The sequence below is a fragment of the Haematobia irritans genome, chromosome 4, assembly GCF_050003625.1.
Source record: "Haematobia irritans isolate KBUSLIRL chromosome 4, ASM5000362v1, whole genome shotgun sequence".
In the NCBI taxonomy this organism is placed as follows: Eukaryota; Metazoa; Arthropoda; class Insecta; order Diptera; family Muscidae; genus Haematobia; species Haematobia irritans.
The window spans coordinates 115493812-115520127 of NC_134400.1; the positions used below are offsets into that span (position 1 = coordinate 115493812).

Here is a 26316-nt window from a genome sequence, read left to right on the forward strand (position 1 = left end):
CTTCACACAGTTGTTGCCATATGCCCCAGATTGTTTTGTGTTCGGTTTTTTTGGCGCCACATTTACGAATGTTTTTTTTGGTCTGCGTTATATGTAAAATTAATTATGAAATGCATTTTTTGTTGTTGTGAACATTTAAACTAGTGATTTGAAATCTGTTTGCCATGTATGGCAATGAAAAAGAGTATATTAATTGTTTTTATAGAACAACTTTTTCGAAATGCAATTGCAATTTAATATATTTTAAGAGTTATCTTTTTGTTTAATGATACCACTTCTCAATATCTGTATATCACATAACATACCCTAATGAGTTCATTACTTATATTTATTTGGAATCATTGATCTGATATCAATTACCAAAGTTTATGTCACAAATATATTCATAGTATCTTAATATCGCAATTGCAATGAGTGCACGTCCTTGAAATGGACTGACGATACCACATCACATCCGTCAAATGTGTTGGGGGCTAAATATAAAGGTTTGTTCCAAATACATACATTTAAATATCACTAGATCTGGACAGAATTTGATAGACTTCTACAAAATCTATAGACTAATGCACTAGGGTGGAACACAATGTTAGTAAAAAATATCGGAAACATTTAAATCTGAAGCAATTTTAAGGAAACTTCGCAAAAGTTTATTTATGATTTATCGCTCGATACACGCAAAAAAATAATTCTTTCCTCCCAAACGAAATTTTGGACAAACAAAGTTCGTTTCTCATTTGCTTTTCGTTGAAAGGAAGTGTATTTGGAAGAAAAGTATATACTTTTTGTTATAAACGTTTATTCTTTTCCAGGATGTAAAAACAATTTCATAAAGACTAACTCAAAAAAATTTTTTTCTGGCTAATTGCATTTTCTCTCACATCTTTCTCACTTCCACGAAGTTTTTCAGTTCTTAGCACCTTTTTCTGTAACACAAACAATGTAGTAGAAATTATACGTTTTTATAAATTTTAAAATTTTTTTTACCTTTCGCCTGGACGGAGAATCGAACCGTGGACCATGCAATTTGTAAGCCAACACACTATCCACTGAGCCATGTAGCCGTTATTGTCATCAATAGATAATTAGCCATATAAGTTATATTTATATAGCATAGCTTGCGGCGCCCACGAGCCGATTAAACAAAGTTTATTTAACAGAAAAATAAATTTAGTTGCATGCCAAGGGTCGTGGGTTCGATCCCTGCTACGACCAAAGTCTTTTTTTTACATATATTCCAGATATGGTCGGAAGATTCCGAACAAATGTTCAACATTACATTCTACTATATTAAGTTTTTACTATGAACTGTAAAATGTGTCTTATTAAAAACCAAAATTTAGAAAAGAACAGTGTTTGACCATGCAATTTGTAAGCCAACACACTATCCACTGAGCCATGTAGCCGTTATTGTCATCAATAGATAATTAGCCATATAAGTTATATTTATATAGCATAGCTTGCGGCGCCCACGAGCCGATTAAACAAAGTTTATTTAACAGAAAAATAAATTTAGTTGCATGCCAAGGGTCGTGGGTTCGATCCCTGCTACGACCAAAGTTTTTTTTTTACATATATTCCAGATATGGTCGGAAGATTCCGAACAAATGTTCAACATTACATTCTACTATATTAAGTTTTTACTATGAACTGTAAAATGTGTCTTATTAAAAACCAAAATTTAGAAAAGAACAGTGTTTGATATAAACGAAATGAACTGTGTTGTTGGTTCAGAAATAACTCTTTTTATTGAAAGAATAAAAATTTTGTCACAAACGAATTTTTTTGGTTATAAAACTGTATACTTTTCGAAGCAATTCAAAAAACTCTAACAAAAGAAAAACGTTTTCGGTACACGTTTTCCAAACGTTTTTTTTTTCTTTGCATGTATATATGTATTAGAAGTTTAAGAAAATTAGAGTCAATTTTACAACTTTTCGACTAACCAGTGGCGATTTTACAAGAAAAATGTTGGTATTTTGACCATTTTTGTCGAAATCAGAAAAACATATATATGGGCGTTATATCTAAATCTGAACCGATTTCAACCAAATTTACCACGCATAGCTACAATGCTATTTCTACTCCCTGTGCAAAATTTCAACTAAATCAGAGCAAAAAATTGGCCTCTGTGGTCATATGAGTGTAAATCGGGCGAAAGCTATATATGGGAGATATATCTAAATCTGAACCGATTTCAACTAAATTTGGCACGCATAGCTACAATGCTAATTCTACTCCCTGCGCAAAATTTCAACCAAATCAGAGCAAACAAGTATATACGGCCGTAAGTTCGGCCAGGTACCCTCCATCATGGATTGCGTAGAAACTTCTTCTAAACACTGCCATCAACAATCGAATTACTTAAGCTGCGGTAACGCTTGCCGATGGCAAGGTATCTTAAATCCTCCTAACACCATCTTCTAAATTGTATGTAAGTCCATACGTAGTATATATTAAATAAAAAAAGATCGATCCAATACGTATATAATTCAGTTTGACAAAGTAGACATAAAATTTTGATAAAATTTTCTACAGAAATAAAATTTTAACAAAATTTTCCATAGAAATAAAATTTTCACAAAATTTTCTATAGAAATAAAAATTTTGACAAAATTTTCTATAGAAAGAAAATCTTGACAAAAATTTCTACAGAAATAAAATTTTAACAAAATTTTCTATAGAAATAAACTTTTGACAAAATTTTCTATAGAAATAAAATCTGGGTAGATTATTTTTGGCTCGAGTGGCAACCATGATTATGAACCGAATAAAATTTGAACAAAATTTTCTGGAGAAATAAAATTTTGACAAAATTTTCTATAGAAATAAAATTTTGACTATAGAAATAAAATTTTGACAAAATTTTCTATAGAAATAAAATTTTGGTAGATTATTTTTGGCTCTAATGGCAACCATGATTATGGACCGATATGGACCAATTTTTGTGTGATTGGACCAATTTTGGTATGGTTGTTAGCGACCATATACTAACACCACGTTCCTAATTTGAACCGGATTGGATGAATTTTGCTCCTCCAAGAGGCTCCGGAGGTCAAATCTGGAGAACGTTTTATATGGGGGCTATATATAATTATGGACCAATATGGACCAATTCTGGCACGGTTGTTAAAGATCATATACTAACATCATGTTCCAAATTACATCCGGATTGGATGAAATTTGTTTCTCTTTGAGGCTCCGCAACCCAAATCTGGGGATCGGTTTATATGGGGGCTATATATAAATATGGACCGATGTGGACCAATTTTTGCATGATTGTTAGAGACCATATACCAACACCATGTACCAAATTTCAGCCGGATCGGATGAAATATGCTTCTCTTAGAGGCTCCACAAGCCAAATCTGAGGGTCCCTTTATATGGGGGCTATACGTGAAAGTGGACCGATATGGCCCATTTTCAATACCATCCGACCTACATCGATAACAACTACTTGTGCCAAGTTTCAAGTCGATAGCTTGTTTCGTTCGGAAGTTAGCGTGATTTCAACAGACGGACGGACGAACATGCTTAGATCGACTCAGAATTTCACCACGACCCAGAATATATATATTTTATGGGGTCTTAGAGCAATATTTCGATGTGTTACAAACGGAATGACAAAGTTAATATACCCCCATCCTATGATGGAGGGTATAAAAATTGGTCTCTGTGGTCATATGAGGGTAAATCGGGCGAAAGCTATATATGGGAGATATATCTAAATCTGAACCGATTTCAACTAAATTTGGCACGCATAGCTACAATGCTAATTCTACTCCCTGTGCAAAATTTAAATTAAATCGGAGTAAAAGATTGGCCACTGTGGTCATATGAGTGTATATCGGGCGAACGATATATATGGGAGCTATATCTAAATCTGAACCGATTTCAGTAAAATTTGTCACACTTTACTACACTACTAATTGTACTCCTAGTGCATAATTTCAACCAAATTGGGGTAAAACTCTGGCTTCTGGGACGGTATTAGTCCATATTGGGCGAAATATATATATGGGAGATATATCTAAATCTGAACCGATTTCAATCAAATTTGGCACACATGACTATAACATTAATTGTTCTTCTTGTGCCAAATTTTAAGCAAATTAGGATAAAACTCTGGCTTCTGGGGCCATATAAGTACATATCGGGCGAAATATATGTATAGGTAAGAAAAAAAGTTATGTATACACGGAAAAAAATATCACCAAAATATTTCCACTTAAAAAGTTAATTGAAGTTGAAAAATTTTTTCAATTAATAAATTAATTGATACAATTAACTTTTTAATCATGATAGAAACATTAAGTTAATTAAGTCAATGATTTAAATTTTTAAAATGTTTAATTAAAAAATTAATTGATACAGTTAACTTTTTAATCAAATTCGGAAGACTAATTCAGTTAAAACAAGTATATACGGCCGTAAGTTCGGCCAGGCCGAAGCTTATGTACCCTCCATCATGGATTGCGTAGAAACTTCTTCTAAACACTGCCATCCACAATCGAATTACTTAAGTTGCGGTAACGCTTGCCGATGGCAATGTATCTAAAAACCTCCTAACACCATCTTCTAAATTGTATGTAAGTCCATACGTGGTATATATTAAATCAAAAAAGATCGATCCAATACGTATATAATTCAGTTTGAAAAAGTAGAAATAAAATTTTAACAAAATTTTCGATAGAAATAAAATTTTCACAAAATTTTCTATAGAAATAAAAATTTTGACAAAATTTTCTATAGAAAGAAAATTTTGACAAAAATTTCTACAGATATAAAATTTTAAAAAAAAATTTTCTATAGAAATAAAATCTTGGTAGATTATTTTTGGCTCGAGTGGCAACCATGATTATGAACCGAATAAAATTTGAACAAAATTTTCTATAGAAATAAAATTTTGACAAAATTTTTTATAGAAATAAAATTCTGACAATGATAAAAATTTTATTATGAACCGAATAAAATTTTAACAAAATTTTCTCTAGAAATAAAATTTTGACAAAATTTTCTATAGAAATAACATTTTGGTAGATTATTTTTGGCTCTAGTGGCAACCATGATTATGAACCGATATGGACCAATTTTTGTGTCATTGGACCAATTTTGGTATGGTTGTTAGCGACCATATACTAACACCACGTTCCTAATTTGAACCGGATCGGATGAATTTTGCTCCAAGAGGCTCCGGAGGTCAAATCTGGAGAACGTTTTATATGGGGGCTATATATAATTATGGACCGATATGGACCAATTCTGCCACGGTTGTTAAAGATCATATACTAACACCATGTTCCAAATTACAACCGGATTGGATGAAATTTGCTTCTGTTGGAGACTTCGCAAGCCAAATCTGGGGATCGGTTTATATGGGGGCTATATATAATTATGAACCGATGTGGACCAATTTTTGCATGGTTGTTAGAGACCATATACCAATAAAATGTACCAAATTTCAGGCGGATCGGATGAAATTTGCTTCTCTTTGAGGCTCCGCTACCCAAATCTGGGGATCGGTTTATATGGGCGCTATATATAATTATGGACCGATGTGGACCAATTTTTGCATGGTTGTTAGAGACCATATACCAACATCATGTACCAAATTTCAGCCGGATCGGATGAAATTTGCTTCTCTTTGAGGCTCCGCAAGCCAAATCTGAGATCGGTTTATATGGGGGCTATATATAATTATGGACCGATGTGGACCAATTTTTGCATGATTGTTAGAGACCATATACCAACACCATGTACCAAATTTCAGCCGGATCGGATGAAATATGCTTCTCTTAGAGGCTCCACAAGCGAAATCTGGAGATCGGTTTATATGGGGGCTATATATAATTAAGGACCGATATGGACCAATTTTTGCATGGTTGTTAGAGACCATATACCAACATCATGTACCAAATTTCAGCCGGATCGGATGAAATTTTCTTCTCTTTGAGGCTCGGCAAGCCAAATCTGGGGATCGGTTTATATGGGGGCTATATATAATTATGGACCGATGTGACCCAATTTTTGCGCGGTTGTTAGAGACCATATACCAACACCATATGCCAAATTTCAGCCGGATCGGATGAAATATGCTTCTTTTAGAGGCTCCACAAGCCAAATCTGGGGATCGGTTTATATGGGGGCTATATATAATTATGGACCGATGTGGACCAATTTTTGCATGGTTGTTAGAGACCATATACCAACACCATATGCCAAATTTAAGCCGGATCGGATGAAATATGCTTCTTTTAGAGGCTCCACAAGCCAAATATGAGGGTCCCTTTATATGGGGGCTATACGTAAAAGTGGACCGATATGGCCCATTTTCAATACCATCCGACCTACATCGATAACAACTACTTGTGCCAAGTTTCAAGTCGATAGCTTGTTTCGTTCGGAAGTTAGCGTGATTTCAACAGACGGACGGACGGACGGACGGACGGACGGACGGACGGACGGACGGACATGCTTAGATCGACTCAGAATTTCACCACGACCCAGAATATATATACTTTATGGGGTCTTAGAGCAATATTTCGATGTGTTACAAACGGAATGACAAAGTTAATATACCCCCATCCTATGATGGAGGGTATAAAAAGTGCTAATTTTTTTTACTTTTTTAATTAAAAATGTGTTTCAAACAATCATTTGTTAATCCAAATAAAAACTCTAAGCCAATCTAACTAAGTAATTAAAAATAGTTACCTTTTTTAATTAATAAATTAATTGCGTTTTGCAATCAACATCAATTAAATTTTTAATTGAATCAATTAAAAAATTAATTGAATTTTGCTGAAAAAATCAATTAATTTTTTAACCAAGAATTTTTTCTATGCCCAATTAAAACTGTGATTGATACTATCATTTTCGTGATTGAAGACATTTCAATTAAAAAATTAATTGGATCAATTAATTTGGTGATTGAATCACAGAAAAATTTTTTTGTGTGTAGGTAAGTATACAAATTATTACGAATCGATATGGACTTTTTGCACGTAGAGAGCCAGAATTGAAATATGGGGGTCGTTTATATGGGGGCTATATACAAGCATGAACTTGATATGGACCAATTTTTGTGTGATTGGGGATCGATTTATCTGAGGGCTATATATAACTATAGACCCATATGGATCTAGTTAGGCATGGTTGTTAACGACCATATACTAGCACAATGTACCAAATTTCAACTGACTCGGATGAAATTTGCTCCTTCAAGAGGCTTCAAAACCAAATTTCGGGATCGGTTTATATGGGGGCTATATATGATTGTGGACTGATATGGACCACTTTTGGCATGGTTGTTAAATATCATATACTACCACCACGTACCAAATTTCAACCGGTTCGGACGAAATTTGCTCTTCCAAAGGGCTGTGGAGATCTGGGGATCGGTTTATATGGTGGCCATAACAAACAGTGGCCCGTTATTGCCTATTTACAATACCATCCGATCTACATCAATAGCAATTACTTATACCAAATTTCAAGGCTTGGGTTGTTTCGTTGAGAAGTTAGCCTGATATACACAGACGGACCGACATCGATAGATTTACGCAAAATTTCACCACGACCCAATGAAATCATTTCAGACTTAAATTGGTATTCCATACACATCGGATCCAAAGATTTTGTCCTGACACTAATGATTTTGATATTGATTCCGAGCCAAAGAAGCGAAGAATTGAAGCATGGACAGTTAAAATTACAATTTTCTTTTAAACTTCAACTTTTCTAAAACTTTTCTTCAAACTTCAGACATGACTTCAAGTAGAAATTTTGTTAGGTTTCAAGTAAAAAAAGTCTTAAAAAAAAGTACAGAAAATCAATCATCTTCTATTATTTAACGTTTTTACACCCTCCACCATTGGATGGGGGGTATATTAACTTTGTCATTCCGTTTGTAGCACATCGAAATATTGCTCTAAGACCCCATAAAGTATATATATTCTGGGTCGTGGTGAAATTCTGAGTCGATCTAAGCATGTTCGTCCGTCCGTCCGTCTGTTGAAATCACGCTAACTTCCGAACGAAACAAGCTATCGACTTGAAACTTGACACAAGTAGTTGCTATTGATGTAGTTCGGATGGTATTGCAAATGGGCCATATCGGTCCACTTTTATGTATAGCCCCCATATAAAGGGACCCTCAGATATGGCTTGCGGAGCTTCTAACATAAGCCTATTTCATCCGATCCGGCTGAAATTCGGTACATGGTGTTGGTATATGGTCTCTAACAACCATGCAAAAATTGGTCCACATCGGTCCATAATTATATATAGCCCCCATAGAAACTGATCCCCAGATTTGGCTTGCGGAGCCTCAAAGAGAAGCAAATTTCATCCGATTCAGCTGAAATTTGGTACATGGTGCTGGTATATGGTCTCTAACAACCGTGCAAAAATTGGTCCACAACGGTCCATAATTATATATAGCCCCTATATAAACCGATCCCCAGATTTGGCTTGCGGAGTCTCAAAGAGAAGCAAATTTCATCCGATCCGCCTGAAATTTGGTACATGAAGTTGGTATATGGTCTCTAACAACCATGCAGAAAATGGTCCACATGGGTTCATAATTATATATAGCTCCCATATAAACCGATCCCCAGACTTGGCTTGCGGAGTCTCTAAGAGAAGCAAATTTCATCCAATCCGGTTGTAATTTGGAACATGGTGTTAGGTTAGGTTAGGTTATGTGGCAGCCCTATATACCAGACTCACATAGACTATTCAGTCCATTGTGATACCACATTGGTGAACTTCTCTCTTATCACTGAGTGCTGCCCGATTCCATGTTAAGCTCAATGACAAGGGACCTCCTTTTTATAGCCGAGTCCGAACGGCGTTCCACATTGCAGTGCAGCCACTTAGAGAAGCTTTGAAACCCTCAGAAATGTCACCAGCATTACTGAGGTGGGATAATCCACAACTGAAAAACTGTTTGGTGTTCGGTCGAAGCAGGAATCGAACCCACGAACTTGTGTATGCAAGGCGGGCATGCTGACCATTGCACCACGGTGTCTCCCAGCATGGTGTTAGTATATGATCCTTAACAACCGTGCCAGAATTGGTCCATATCGGTCCATAATTATATATAGCCCCCATATAAGCCGTTCTCCACTTTTGACCTCCGAAGCCTCTTGGAGGAGCAAAATTCATCGGATCCGGTTCAAATTTGGAACATGGTGTTAGTATATGGTCGCTAGCAACCATACCAAAATTGGTCCATATCGGTCTATAGTTATATATAGCCGATCTCCAATCACACCAAAATTGGTCCATATCGGTTCACAATCATGGTTGCCACTCGAGCCAAAAATAATCTACCAAAATTTTATTTCTATAGAAAATTTTGTCAAAATTTTATTTGTATAGAAAATTTTGTCAACATTTTATTTCTATAGAAAATTTTGTCAAAATTTTATTTCTATAGAAAATTTTGTAAAAATTTTATTTCTATAGAAAATTTTGTTAATATTTTATTTCTATAAAAAATGTTGTCAAAATTTTATTTCTATAGAAAATTTTGTTAAAATTTTATTTCTATAGAAAATTTTGTTAAAATGTTACTCGGTTCATAATCATGGTTGTCACTCGAGCCAAAAATAATCTACCAAAATTTTATTTCTATAGAAAATTTTGTAAAAATTTTATTTCTATAGAAAATTTTGTTAAAATTTTATTTCTATATAAAATTTTGTTAAAATTTATTTCTATAGAAAATTTTGTTAAAATTTTATTTCTATAGAAAATTTAAAAAATTTTGTCGAAATTTTATTTCTATAGAAAATTTTGTCAAAATTTTATTTCTATAGAAAATTTTTGTGAAAATTTTATTTCTACACTGAAAAAACAGTGAACCCTTTTCCATTGCAAAATGAACTAAACTGTAGTAATATTGACCATGATTTAGCCCTTAAGATTTTTATACCCTCCATCATAGGATGGGGGTATATTAACTTTGTCATTCCGTTTGTAACACATCGAAATATTGCTCTAAGACCCCATAAAGTATATATATTCTGGGTCGTGGTGAAATTCTGAGTCGATCTAAGCATGTCCGTCCGTCCGTCCGTCCGTCCGTCCGTCCGTCCGTCCGTCCGTCCGTCTGTTGAAATCACGCTAACTTCCGAACGAAACAAGCTATCGACTTGAAACTTGGCACAAGTAGTTGTTATCGATGTAGGTCGGATGGTATTGAAAATGGGCCATATCGGTCCACTTTTACGTATAGCCCCCATATAAAGGGACCCTCATATTTGGCTTGTGGAGCCTCTAAAAGAAGCATATTTCATCCGATCCGGCTTAAATTTGGCATATGGTGTTGGTATATGGTCTCTAACAACCATGCAAAAATTGGTCCACATCGGTCCATAATTATATATAGCCCCCATATAAACCGATCCCCAGATTTGGCTTGTGGAGCCTCTAAAAGAAGCATATTTCATCCGATCCGGCTGAAATTTGGCATATGGTGTTGGTATATGGTCTCTAACAACCGCGCAAAAATTGGGTCACATCGGTCCATAATTATATATAGCCCCCATATAAACCGATCCCCAGATTTGGCTTGCCGAGCCTCAAAGAGAAGAAAATTTCATCCGATCCGGCTGAAATTTGGTACATGATGTTGGTATATGGTCTCTAACAACCATGCAAAAATTGGTCCATATCGGTCCTTAATTATATATAGCCCCCATATAAACCGATCTCCAGATTTCGCTTGTGGAGCCTCTAAGAGAAGCATATTTCATCCGATCCGGCTGAAATTTGGTACATGGTGTTGGTATATGGTCTCTAACAATCATGCAAAAATTGGTCCACATCGGTCCATAATTATATATAGCCCCCATATAAACCGATCTCAGATTTGGCTTGCGGAGCCTCAAAGAGAAGCAAATTTCATCCGATCCGGCTGAAATTTGGTACATGATGTTGGTATATGGTCTCTAACAACCATGCAAAAATTGGTCCACATCGGTCCATAATTATATATAGCGCCCATATAAACCGATCCCCAGATTTGGGTAGCGGAGCCTCAAAGAGAAGCAAATTTCATCCGATCCGCCTGAAATTTGGTACATTTTATTGGTATATGGTCTCTAACAACCATGCAAAAATTGGTCCACATCGGTTCATAATTATATATAGCCCCCATATAAACCGATCCCCAGATTTGGCTTGCGAAGTCTCCAACAGAAGCAAATTTCATCCAATCCGGTTGTTATTTGGAACATGGTGTTAGTATATGATCTTTAACAACCGTGGCAGAATTGGTCCATATCGGTCCATAATTATATATAGCCCCCATATAAAACGTTCTCCAGATTTGACCTCCGGAGCCTCTTGGAGCAAAATTCATCCGATCCGGTTCAAATTAGGAACGTGGTGTTAGTATATGGTCGCTAACAACCATACCAAAATTGGTCCAATGACACAAAAATTGGTCCATATCGGTTCATAATCATGGTTGCCACTAGAGCCAAAAATAATCTACCAAAATGTTATTTCTATAGAAAATTTTGTCAAAATTTTATTTCTAGAGAAAATTTTGTTAAAATTTTATTCGGTTCATAATAAAATTTTTATCATTGTCAGAATTTTATTTCTATAAAAAATTTTGTCAAAATTTTATTTCTATAGAAAATTTTGTTCAAATTTTATTCGGTTCATAATCATGGTTGCCACTCGAGCCAAAAATAATCTACCAAGATTTTATTTCTATAGAAAATTTTTTTTTAAAATTTTATATCTGTAGAAATTTTTGTCAAAATTTTCTTTCTATAGAAAATTTTGTCAAAATTTTTATTTCTATAGAAAATTTTGTGAAAATTTTATTTCTATCGAAAATTTTGTTAAAATTTTATTTCTACTTTTTCAAACTGAATTATATACGTATTGGATCGATCTTTTTTGATTTAATATATACCACGTATGGACTTACATACAATTTAGAAGATGGTGTTAGGAGGTTTTTAGATACATTGCCATCGGCAAGCGTTACCGCAACTTAAGTAATTCGATTGTGGATGGCAGTGTTTAGAAGAAGTTTCTACGCAATCCATGATGGAGGGTACATAAGCTTCGGCCTGGCCGAACTTACGGCCGTATATACTTGTTTTCAACTTGTCTAGTTTATAATTTTCTTGAATTTTAGTTCATCTATAACATTGTAGTTTAGTTCATTTTTACAACACCATAAGATTTATATACCCCTACCAAGTTAAAAAGTCAGTATTATTTTGGTTTACTTGCTTATTTTGTGAGAAACCCGATAATAAAAATTGGTTAACAGTCTGTTTAAAATGTTGGCAACTAAACTATTCTTAAATCAATCATTCCACAGTACAGAGAAATTAAATAATTAAAGGAACAACAAACCGTTTTACTATTATGAAAATTTTCATACATTAAAATTAAACTTTCTTTAAGCAAAAGTACTTTATTATAAAAACTTATGATGAAAGTTCTTAATACAATGTTTTTTGTGAATAAAAATTTTGACCACGTGGAACAGAGAGTAGTTCATTTGAACTCGCTGTTTGGACATTTTGACTTATCCTTTTTTATTCATCGTAGGTAATTTTTTCACATACCTTGCTGGAAAAAAATGGAAACAATAATGAAAATTGTTAAAAATTAACACCATGTAATGAAATATAATTTTTAATTCTTCATTTTAGCTTGTAACTTACCATATTTGGGGGGCATTTTATCAAATGGTGTAAGGAATTTAACTTTTCTTTTGAAAACGTATCTCATAAAATTTGTACCTGAAACAATTAGAGAAATAATGAAGTATTCTAAATAAACTCATAAAACTGTGTTGTTATCGATGTGAAAGATATAATAAAATAAATTTTCTAGTTGAAAGAAAGCCAAAATTTTAATATAGAACTTACCAATTCTCTATTAAATTGTACGCTGAGGGGAAATATAAAAAGTTGTCCAAATTTATTTGGGTTACTCTGAAATTATATATTTATTTTTTACATTAAATAAAATTATTAAATAGGTTTTCAAAAAATCTAATGAAAAAAATAAAAATATGCATAAAAAACCAAATATTCTTGATATCCCTAGACAGTCATCATTCGTCAAAATGACGACATGTAATTTCATTTTCGATTTAAAATGCATTTTAGTCTATTGGGAAATGGTAAATTTAAGTTATACTAATTCGACCGTTTTATGAATTTTTGTTTTATACTACTTAAAACCAAATTTAGTAAGAAAAAAAATTCAAGTTTGGTTCACTTTTCGCTCACGATGAAAATTATAGCGTCTTGAAATCAGCCGTAGTCAAAATGACGAAGGATGACGTTAATGTACAAAAAATAAGGATGACTGTCCAGGGTTAAAAGAAAGTTAAAGAATACTTACCAATTCACTATTAAATTACAGGCAAAGGAGTACTAACAATTTGTCCAAATTTTTAAGGGGTTATTCTGAAATTAAATATTTGTTTTTACATTAAAAATATTACATTGGTTTCCAAAAAATTTTATTAAAGAAATACTAAAATAAGGTATTAAAAAACTGTAATTTTGATGATAAAAAGGTCATAAAAACGTAAATATTCTAGTCCAAAAAAGGCAATTTTTAAAAGAAAACTTACCAATTCTCTATTTTTTAAATTTCTTCGAATCCATCTGGAGTTGCTCTGAAATTAAATATTGTTTTTACAACAAAGAAAAACATTAAACTGATTTCCAAAAAAATTAATTAACAAATAATAATATACATAAAAAATATTCTTTTTAAAAGAAAGTCTTAAAAAATACTTACCAATTTATGAATAAACTATACGCTGAGATATAACAAAAATTTTCCAAATTCATCTGGAATTGAATATTATTTTTTTACATAGAATAATAAAAATTTCAATACACTTTCAACATATTTTCCTAAATATTCTTAATAACTTTTTTCGAAACTACTGATAAAATATTAATAACTTTCATTTAAAAGGTTTAATAAACAAACACCAATATATGTCTCAAAAATCCAAAATATTCCATGCCTTTATATTTCTTTGTTGCATACCTGCTTAAAAGATGCAACAACCCACGCCAACTATACAACTGAAGCATGCCAAACAAAACCAAGCAAAGCCAAAACATTCCTACAACAACTAAAACACATGTGCCTTTATTGAAAACAACACCTCATCCAGCCAAATAAACCATCGACGAATAACAAACACACACACACAAACCACTAAATAAACAAAAATAAAAACAACCCCACGCTCATGTATACACAACAAAACTCAAGTAACATCATCTTTACGTTAATCACATTCCACTATTCCGATAAAGATCTTTGTACTATGCATTAGTTCATCGCATCTGCTGACAATTTACTCTAAGAATAATATTCGTGAAGGCACACCAGTTTATGAACGATGAAACGTTTAACTTAAAATTTGCAAAATTTTCATGAAATGTTATCTACCATTTTTGAAGAAAATGTCTATACATTTAATTACATGTGAACTAAAAATATTTCATTGGGTAATTTTTTACCAACAATTATTGACTATAGGAATTGTCAGTAAGAAATTGCTATCCACTTTCAAGTTAATTTTTCGTAAAAAAATATTTTCTCATACAAAAAAATCTTATAGTAAATTGCACTTATTATTTAGAAAGTACTTTACATTTCACAAGTAGTTTTATAGCATGACAAACGAATTTTTAACTACCAGTTAAGACATTTTTTAAGGAAATGTCCATCGTATTTTGTAGGCCATGAACTAAACGATTGCTACTTAGAATTTGTAAAATTTCCTTTCGAGTAGTTAATTTTCGTTGAAGATACGAAAATGAACTAAAATTCTGGAATATTCTTGTAATAAATTATTGTAAAAATCTTCTTAAATTTACGAGACACTTTTTTTTCTGTGTATGAACTTACATACAATTTAGAAGACGGTGTTAGGAGGTTTTAAGATACCTTGCCATCGGCAAGCGTTACCGCAACTTAAGTAATTCGACTGTGGATGGCAGTGTTTAGAAGAAGTTTCTACGCAATTCATGGTGGAGGGTACATAAGCTTCGGCCTGGCCGAACTTACGGCCCTATATACTTGTTTTAATTTGTAGTCAAGATTCAAAAAGTCAACTAATTTTATTTCGCAAAATTATTAAAGTTTAGTTGACCCAGTTTTAAGTCGAATCACTTAACTATAAGGACAAAACGTATGCCATGTACGTTTGACTACAGAAGGCATTTTAGTAAAGCATATGAAATTTTACTTATATTTATGTTCCGAAATGTATGCACTTAAATGCCCGCAAAGGACCCTACACACAGCAACACAAAAGCAATCCGGAATACAATACAATATTTCTAGTTGGAGAATTGTTATATAAGAGAAAGTCATCTACGTTCAATATTTCTATGTCATAAAAGTACAATTTCATTTCAATGTCATCGATGCATTTTTCTCTTGTCCTTGGAAATATTTTTCCAATAATAAAAACGATGAATTCTTGTAAGAAAACCGACAATTTATATGCCCATTTTTTCTATCAAAACAAGCATCTCCTTGTATAAATATTGATCAACTCTCCATGTACTGAACTTAAATTTTGACACGATATAATGGATAACTACAAGAATAAAGGCGGAAAATCGTGTCACACATTCAACTATTAGCAAGTGATAATTGGTTAATAAATGTTATAAAAAAATATAGCTGGCGATAAAAAAATTCCACAAAAACATCATGATATAATTAACTTGTAATATTTAATCTAGGCTATATAAGTATCAATGGAATAATTCCATGCCTCGTGTATAGGGTTTCCGATTTTGATTGGTTATATATAAAGGAATATTCGACACCTATTTTCCATCCTTTTAATTAACTGATACGAGTCGAAGCAAAAGAAAACCAAGTAAGAACACTGAAAACTTTGAAAAAACTAATTTCCTGTACCATCGACCCTAGTAATTCAATCTAACGATCACCTTTAAAAATTGTAATCTCCAATATGTGATTTTCCAACATTGATAAAGAAAAAATCTCCAATAATTCTAGTAAGGAGACCAACCTGTATGGAGAAGCTAAAAACGAATGCGGTAAATTACCCATATACTAAGTGATATTTGTATTAAATGTTTGATCTTGATAGACTGAAGAAAATTTAAGGATCATTTATTGTGCATGAAAATCGAGAATTATGATCGAAATATCGTTTAGGCTTTATTAAACAAAACAAAACAAGTATATACGGCCGTAAGTTCGGCCAGGCCGAAGCTTATGTACCCTCCACCATGGATTGCGTAGAAACTTCTTCTAAACACTGCCATTCACAATCGAATTACTTAAGTTGCGGTAACGCTTGCCGATGGCAAGGTATCTTAGAACCTCCTAATACCGTCTTCTAAACTGTACGTAAGTCCATATATACTAAATCAAAAAAGATCGATCAAATACGTATACAATTCAGTTTGACAAAATTTTCTATAGACATAAAATTTTGACAAAATTTTCTATAGAAATAACATTTTAACAAAATTTTCTATAGAAAAACAATTTTACAAAAAATTTTTATAGAAATAAAATGTTGACAAAATGTTCTTTAAAAATAAAATTTTGACAAAATTTCCTACAGAAATAAAATTTTAACAAAATTTTCTATACAAATAAAATTTTAACACAAATTTTCTATATAAATAAAATTTTAACAAAATTTTCTATAGAAATAAAATTTTGGTAGATTATTTTTGGCTCGAGTGGCAACCATGATTATGAACCGAATAAAACTTTAACAAAATTTTCTATAAAAATTAAATTTTAACAAAAATTTTGTATAGAAATAAAATTTTAACAAAATTTTCTATAGAAATAAAATTTTAACAAAATTTTCTATAGAAATAAAATTTTGGTAGATTATTTTTGGCTCGAGTGGCAACCATGATTATGAACCGAATAAAATTTTAACAAAATTTTCTATAGAAATAAAATTTTAACAAAATTTTCTATAGAAATAAAATTTTGAAAAAATTTTCTATAGAAATAAAATTTTGGTAGATTATTTTTGGCTCGAGTGGCAACCATGATTATGAACCGATATGGACCAATTTTTGTGTGATTGGAGATCGGCTATATACAACTATAGACAGATATGGACCAATTTTGGTATGGTTTTTAGCGGCTATATACTAACACCACGTTCCAAATTTGAACCGGATCGGATGAATTTTGCTCCTCCAAGAGGCTCCGGAGGTCAAATCTGGAGAACGGTTTATATGGGGGCTATATATAATTATGGACCGATGTGGACCAATTTTTGCGTGGTTGTTAGAGACCATATACCAACACCATGTACCAAATTTCAGCCGGATCGGATGAAATTTGCTTCTGTTTTAGGCTCCGCAAGCAAATCTGGGGATCGGTTTATATGGGGGCTATATATAATTATGGACCGATGTGAACCAATTTTTGCATGGTTATTAGAGACCATATACCAACATCATGAATAAAATTTCAGCCGGATCGTATAAAATTTGCTTCTCTTTGAGGCTCCGCAAACCAAATCTGGGGATCGGTTTATATGGCGGCTATATATATTAATAATCGACCGATGTGGACCAATTTTTGCATGGTTGTTAGAGACCATATACCAACACCATGTACCAAATTTCAGCCGGATCGGATGAAATATGCTTCTGTTAGAGGCTCCACAAGCCAAATCTGAGGGTCCCTTTATATGGGGGTTATACGTAAAAGTGGCCCATTTGCAATACCATCCGACCTACATCAATAACAACTACTTGTGCCAAGTTTCAAGTCGATAGCTTGTTTCGTTCGGAAGTTAGCGTGATTTCAACAGACGGACGGACATGCTTAGATCGACTCAGAATTTCACCACGACCCAGAATATATATACTTTATGGGGTCTGAGAGCAATATTTCGATGTGTTACAAATGGAGTGACAAAGTTAATATACCCTCATCCTATGGTGGAGGGTATAAAAACAAAATCGGGCAAAATCGACTCTACATTCAAAAACAAATTTACTTGGATTCAAGTTTACCAAAATCGGGCAAAATCGACTCTACGTTCAAAAACAAGTTTACTTGAATTCAGAGATTTTTACCTTCCCCTAAGGTAGTGATTCCGTTACCTTTCAACCAAAGACGCAAGTTCCGCAAAATAAGTTTTAGTTAAAGGTTCCAAGCAAAAACTCCTATTACCAGGTATGTTTTATTTATTTTTTATTGGCATTATCAATTAATATGTTGCAATTTTTTCTGAGACAATCGCTGTAGAGGTTATTCTATTTAAATAAGAATAAAAAAACGAAATTGTCGTGAATCACGAAATATTTCGTGACTCACGCGTGAGTCGTGAGTTTTACTTATATCGGAGTAAAACTTTGGCTTCTGTGGTTATATGCGTGCAAAACGGGCGAATGATATATACACAGAAAAAATATCACGAAGAATTGTCCAATTAAACTTTTAATTGAGTTTTAAAAAATATTCAATTACAAATTTAGTTGATTCAAAAAAAAAATTATTTGAAACAAAAACAATCACAAAAATTTGTCGTATCAATTCATTATACCCTGCGCCACACTGTGGAACAGGGTATTATTTTTGTAATTGACTTTGATGATTGGTACTATTGGGAGCCACCGTGGTGCAATGGTTAGCATGCCCGCCTTGCATACACAAGGTCGTGGGTTCGATTCCTGCTTCGACCGAACACCAAAAAGTTTTTCAGCGGTGGATTATCCCACCTCAGTAATGCTGGTGACATTTCTGAGGAATTCAAAGCTTCTATAAGTGGTTTCACTGCAATGTGGACCGCCTTTCGGACTCGGCTATAAAAAGGAGGTCCCTTGTCATTGAGTTTAACATGGAATCGGGCAGCACTCAGTGATAAGAGAGAAGTTCATCAATGTGGTATCACAATGGACTGAATAGTCTAAGTGAGCCTGATACATCGGGCCGCCACCTAACCTATATTATTTCTGTGATTGAACACATTTCAATTAAAAATTAATTGGGTTAATTAATTTCGTGATTAAATATAAAAAATAGTTTTTGTGTGTATAGGTTCTATATCTAAATCTGAAACGGGTAGGGGGAATTTATGACACTATGAGTTGCATTCCATGTGCAAAATTATAAAGCATCAGCATCAGGTTAAAACTCTGGCCTATGGAGCCTTATTAGTATATGTCGGGCGACAGACATATATTGAAGCTATATCTAAATCTGAACCGATTTCTTCCAATTCTGTTCCGACCTATTTAGTATAAATACTTGTGCTAAATTTAAAGTGATTGGACAAAAACTACTTAGAATTTGATTAAAAAATGTGTTCATAGACATACGGACAGACGGCATGGCTAGATCGACTCAGGGGCCGACCCTGCGCATTATTGCCATAGACACCACGTATCTATCTCGTCTGCTTCTGGGTGTTGCAAAAGTATGCACTAACTTATAATAACCTATAATACCTATAAAATATCAAACAAACAAAATTTTTTACGATAAGGATAAATGTATTCCAATTAAAAAAATTGATAGTTTGCGATCTTTGTTTTAAAAAATATTTTCATTACAGTGAGGATATTCAGCGTTGACACTATCTTCCTACACCCTCAGAAAAAAATCGCTTCTATAACATATACCCCAAACACATTTTGCCTCAAGCATATATATTTTCCGGATTGGTCCAAACAAAATATTGTTTGTATTGTTCAAACATATTATATTTCACTGGTAGTAAAAATTTTAATGAAATTTTCTTTGTGTGCATATATTTTTAAGGCGCCAATTGGCTACTTCCATTATTTTACCTGCAGCATACTCTCTAGGTCTCTCTTTCTAAACACATATATGTTTATAGGCTATTTCCAAATTAATATATGTTTGCATCTGAGCATATTATATTTACAAACATTTTATGTCCCAAACATAATATGTTCTAACATATTAATATATATGCCCCAAACATGTTATGCTAGTTTATGAACATTATATGCTTGCACTTAAAAATATTGTGTTAAAAAATTTGAGTTCCAAACATATAAAAAACAGTCTTTTTCGTCCGTGTATGTTAACGTCCGACGACTTTTCCCATTTTTTAGTAAATCCTAAATTTACTTGGATTTACTCAAAAATGGGAAAACACATAATATTTTTAAGTGCAAGCATATAATGTTCATAAACTAGCATAACATGTTTGGGACATATATGTTAATATGTTAGAACGTATCTTTGGATCCAAGTAAACATTCTCGTGAATATATCCCATCGCAGAAATTAGATATTACCCTGAATTAATGTATCTATTCGATTTGTGAAACCCTACATCAATGAACTTTCCACACGATACCACACACGAACTGCTATTCATGGCGTCCATGTTAAGATATGCTTTTGATTTTACTTCCCAACTAACCGCACTAACAATAACATCAGATATGCACAGACTGCCTCATACATTCGACCGACGACCGGCAGACCGTGTGAGAATTTGGTTTGTGTATGTCTAACAAAATTTATGCCAGGAATTCATACCAATAAACAGAGTTTTTACAACCCCAATAAATTTCCAACAAAACAACAAATAATGCCCACCAACAATGTTCCGCACACCACAAGACACATCGACACTGAAACAGAAAACTTTTACTGAATAGCAATTCGTGAGTTTTAAATAAAAATTACACATTAGAAAAAGTCTATCTGAAAGTTAAAAGTTTTACTTATAAATTAGATGTTCGTCCAATTCTTGGAAGAATATCTACACCAGGAATATCGTTGATATTGTTTATTAAGTTTTGTATGAAACATGTTTGTATCAAGCTAATGCAAAAGGGACATATGCGGTCTAGGAGGTTGGAGTTAGAGGTGTGTGCACACTGGAAAAAATTCAACCATTTCTAAATAAACTCCGTTTCAAATGCTTTTAGTAGCGCTCTTCTGCTATTTATGCCCTTCACCACTACTGCGGTACAGGGTATTTGTGCATACACTGACAAAAAATATTGACGTGAGGCCAAAAATTTCATGTCCCTAAAATACGAATGCAAATTTTGCTCAGCAAAAAGAAGACGAATTTCTCTAATATAAAGTTGTTTCCTTGTCCAAAAGCCGATAAGGTTAGGTTAGGTTAGATATAGTGGCAACCCGATATTTCAGGCTGTATTTACTAAATGTTTCCCAGTGTATTTCTATTCCGATTGTCTAAAGAAAAATGTTGTATTGTACTTGTAGTATTGTCATAAACCTACATACCGACTATTGTATGATTTGACGCTATTCTTTTCTCTTCTATTATAGTGCCAACTGCGACCATATTGGGAGGCCCCGATCTCTATGTTGATAAAGGAAGCACAATTAATCTAACATGCGTAATAAAATTTAGCACAGAGCCACCGACACATATTTTCTGGTACCATCAAGATAAGGTAAGTCCAATACAATCGAAGACGCACACACACATACAAATACACATATGTGTATTTGTGTGCGTATGAATACAAAGGAATTTTTAATACAAGAGCAACAAAAAAAGGAGGATACGTTAAAGTCTAATGCATACCGAAACATATACTCGATTTTATTTGAATATAAAAGATAATCTTTTGCCATGTCATGATTAAATTGGGTGCAAATAAAATTTATGGCAAAGTTTAACATGCTATTTATTTCTATGCAAAACTTTTCAAATGATAAACAAAAAAGATTATTTTAATAACCTGCATCTCGAAAAAAAACAACAACAAATCATCGAAAATGTTATGAGATGATAATGAAAAAATAACAAGTATATACGGCCGTAATTTCGGCCAGGTCGAAGCTATGTACCCTCCACCATGGATTGCGTAGAAACTTCTTCTAAACACTGTCATCCACAATCGAATTACTTACATTACGGTAACGCTTGCCGATGGCAAGGTATCTTTAAACCTTCTAACACCGTCTTCTAAATTGTATGTAAGTCCATACGTGTTATATATTAAATCAAACAAGTATATGCGGCCGTAACTTCGGCCAGGCCGAATCTTTTGTACCCTCCACCATAGATTGCGTAGAAACTTCTACGAAAGACTATCATCCACAATCGAATTACTTGGGTTGTGGTATCTTAAAACTTCTTAACATCGTTTTCTAAATTGTGAGTTAGTCCATACGTGGTAGAGAGCCAGAATTGAATTATGGGGGTCGCTTATATGGGGGCTATATACAATTATGAACTTGATATGGACCAATTTTTGTGTGATTGGGGATCGATTTATCTGAGGGCTATATAAAGGGTGATACGGTCAAAATTTGGTCAATATAAACTTGACGTATTTCTTTCAATTTTGCATTTAAAAAACCTGAACACCCCTCATTTTGAAGGTGTGTGTGTGTAGAATGTTGCTGCTATTTTGATTTTGGAATTAACTCTTCAGTTGTCAAAATGCCGTCCAAGCAACAAGAGCAGAGTATCAAAATTTTGCTCGCGCATCGCGAAAATCCGAGCTACTCGCACGCAAAACTGGCAAAATCGCTAAAAGTTGCCAAATCAACCGTTACAAATGTAATTAAAGTGTTTGGGGAACGTTTGTCGACAGCCAGGAAGTCTGGATCGGGGGGAAATCGAAAACCGGAAGCCGCTGAGACGACAAAAAGAATTGCCGATAGTTTCAAGCGAAACCCTAACCTCTCTCTCCGAGATGCCGCAAATAAGCTGGGTGTATCGTCTACAACCGTGCATCGAGCCAAAAAATGAGCCGGACTATCGACGTACAAGAAGGTAGATGATAAACAAAATACGACGGCCAAAGCGCGATCCCGGAGGCTGTACACGACGAAGTTTGACTGCGTGGTAATGGACGACGAAACCTACGTCAAAGCCGACTACAAGCAGTTTCCGGGACAGGAGTTTTATACGGCAAAAGGAAGGGGAAAGGTAGCAGATATTTTCAAGCACATAAAACTGTCAAAGTTCGGAAAGAAATATCTGGTTTGGCAAGCCATCTGTACCTGTGGCTTGAAAAGCAGCATTTTCATAGCTTCCGTGACTGTCAACCAAGAAATTTACGTGAAAGAGTGTTTGAATAAACGTCTGCTGCCTTTTCTGAAGAAACACGGTTGTTCCGTACTGTTTTGGCCGGATTTGGCATCTTGCCATTACGGTAAAAAGGCCATGGAGTGGTACGCCGCCAACAACGTGAAGGTGGTTCCCAAGGACAAGAACCCTCCCAACACGCCAGAGCTCCGCCCAATTGAGAAATACTGGGCTATTATCAAGCGGAACCTAAAGAAGACCAAAGAAACTGCTATGGACGAGCAGCAGTTCAAGGCAAACTGGCTTTCTGGGGCTAAGAAGGTGGACAAGGTGGCTGTACAAAATCTGATGGCAGGTGTCAAGCGTGAGGCCCGGCAATTCGGATTTGGAAAAGCGAAAGCCTAACTGAATATTTTTCCTGAATTTTCTACTAATTGAACTTGAAAAAGAAATTTAATTTGATTTTTTAAATAAACGATTTAACCGATTTACACGCGTATTCCCTTGACCAAATTTTGACCGTATCACCCTTTATAACTATTGACCGATATGGACCTTGTTAGGCATGGTTGTTAACAGCCATATACTAGCACAATGTACCAAATTTCAACTGACTCGGATGAAATTTGCTCCTCCAAGAGGCTCCAAAACCAAATCTCGGGATCGATATATATGGGGGCTATATATGATTATGGACTGATATGGACCACGTTTGGCATGGCTGTTAAATATCATATACTACCACCACGTACCAAATTTCAACCAGATCGGATGAATTTTGCTTCTCCAAAAGACACCGGAGGTCAACCTTGGGGATCGGTTTATATGGGGGCTATATATATAATTATGGACTGATATGAAAAAATTCCTGCATGGTTGTTACCAAATTTCAACCGAATCGGATGAATGCTCTTCCAATGGGCTCCGGAGGTCAAATCTGGGGATCGGTTTATATGGGGGCTATATATAATTATGAACCCATTTCGACCAATTTTTGCATGGATGTTTGAGGCCATATATTAACACGACGTACCACATCTCAACTGAATCAGATGCATGTTTGTCTTCCAAGAGGCTCCGGAGGTCAAATCTGGTGACGGGTTTATATTGGGGCTATATATAATTATGGACCGATATGGACCATTTTTTGCATGGTCATTAAAGATCATATACTAACACCATGTACCAAACTTCAGCCGGATCGGATGAAATTTGCTTCTCTTAGAGACTCTACAAGCCAAATCTGGGGATCGGTTTATATGGGGGCTATATATAATTATTGACCGATGTGGACCAATTTTTGCATAGTTGTTAGAGACCATATACTTACACCATGTACCGAATTTCAGCAGGATCGAATGAAATTTGCTTCTCTTAGAGGCTCCGCAATCCAAATCGGGGGATCGGTTTATATGGGGGCTATATATAATTATGGACCGATATGGACCAATTCTGGCACGGTTAATACCATATTGCAAATTTGAGGTGGATCGGATAAAATTTGTTTCTCTTTGAGGCTCCGCAAGCCAAATCTTACCTCCAAAGATTGTGGATCTTACCTTCAAAGATGTGGACCAATTTTAGCATGGTTTTAAGATACCACATACCAACACCATGTACAAAATTTCAGCCGGATCGGATGAAATTTGCTCCTCTAAGAGGCTCCGCAAGCCAAATCTGGGGATCGGTTTATATGGGTGCTATATATAATTATTGACCGATGTGGACCAATTTTTGCATGGTTGTTAGAGACCATATACCAACACCATGTACCAAATGTCAGCCGGATCGGATGAAATATGCTTCTGTTAGAGGCTCCGCAAACCAAATCTGAGGGTCCGTTTATATGGAGGCTGTACGTAAAGGGGGACCAATATGGCCCATTTGCAATACCATCCGACCTACATCAATAACAACTACTTGTGCCAAGTTTCAAGTCGATAGCTTGTTTCGTTCGGAAGTTAGCGTGATTTCAACAGACGGACGGACATGCTCAGATCGACTCAGAATTTCACCACGACCCAGAATATATATACTTTATGGGGTCTTAGAGCAATATTTCGATGTGTTACAAACGGAATGACAAAGTTAATATACCCCCCGTCCTATGGTGGTGGGTATAAACAGGACTCATCTACGTGTTAGGGAGCCACTGTGGTACAATGGTTAGCATGCCCGCTTTGCGTACAAAAGTGGATTGTTTCATCCGAACACTAAACAGTTTTTCAACTGTGGTTTATCGCCTCTCATAGTAATGCTGGTGACATTTCTGAGTATTTCAAAGCTTCTTTAAGTGGTTTCACCGCAAAGTGAAACGCCGTACCGACTTGGCAATATAACGGAAACCCCTTGTCATTGGGTTAACTTGGAATCAGACAGCACTCAGTGATAAGCAGAGATGGTGAGAGCAGCAATTTATTGGGATTTTCTACTGTCAAAAAGTTGTAAACGTCGAAAACGTCATATACCTGTATAAAACGTAGTAAATGTCAAAAACTCTTACAGGATCCTTAGATTTGATTTCAAAAACTATTTTTAATATCCTAAGGCATGAAAACCTCATATTTTAGAATTTTTATAATAATAATATTTTGAATATTTTAGTCAAAAGCAATTTGAAGGCAAGTGAAAAACGTCTGAATGCAACGCGTTTTCCACTTTCTGAAACCGTGAAAATTGTTGTGGCAAAAATTTAGGTACAACGTGTGGGTATGAAAAAATACGCAGATTAATGAACCCGATTTTAATACGGTTATGTGAAATCAAACTGGCAGTAGTACGCCTATATTTTCTTACTATACTTTTTTTTATAAGAAAAGGGCATTCAAGATTTTATTTCTATAGAAAACTTTGCCAAAATTTTATTTCTATAGAAAATTTTGTCAAAATTTTATTTCTATAGAAAATGTTGTTAAAATTTTATTTCTTTAGAAAACTTTTGTCAAAATTTTATTTCTATAGAAAATTTTGTCAAAATTTTATTTCTATAGAAAATTTTGTGAAAATTTTATTTCTATAGAAAATTTTGCCAAAATTTTAATTTTATAGAAAATTTTGTCAAAATTGTATTTCTATAGAATATTTTGTCAAAATTGTATTTCTATAAAAAAATTTTGTCAACATTTTATTTCTATAGAAAACTTTCTCAAACCTTTATATCTGTAGAAATTTTTTTTTATAGTAAATTCTTGAAAATGTATTTCTATGAACATTTTTGCAAAATTGTATTTCTAAGAAAATTTTGCAAAATTTTATTTTTAATAAAATTTTTGCAA

The 26316-nt window shown here is 34.0% G+C and overlaps 1 protein-coding gene across 2 annotated transcripts in view; it reads left to right on the forward strand.

Annotated features, from left to right (window-relative positions):
- Positions 1-26316, forward strand: part of dpr10 (defective proboscis extension response 10) — a 799057-nt gene that overhangs the window by 717804 nt on the left and 54937 nt on the right. For both annotated transcript variants that reach the window (XM_075304411.1, XM_075304412.1), the window contains one exon: positions 21325-21452. In XM_075304411.1, coding sequence (XP_075160526.1) covers positions 21325-21452 — 128 coding nt within the window. The remainder of the gene's footprint in view (positions 1-21324; positions 21453-26316) is intronic.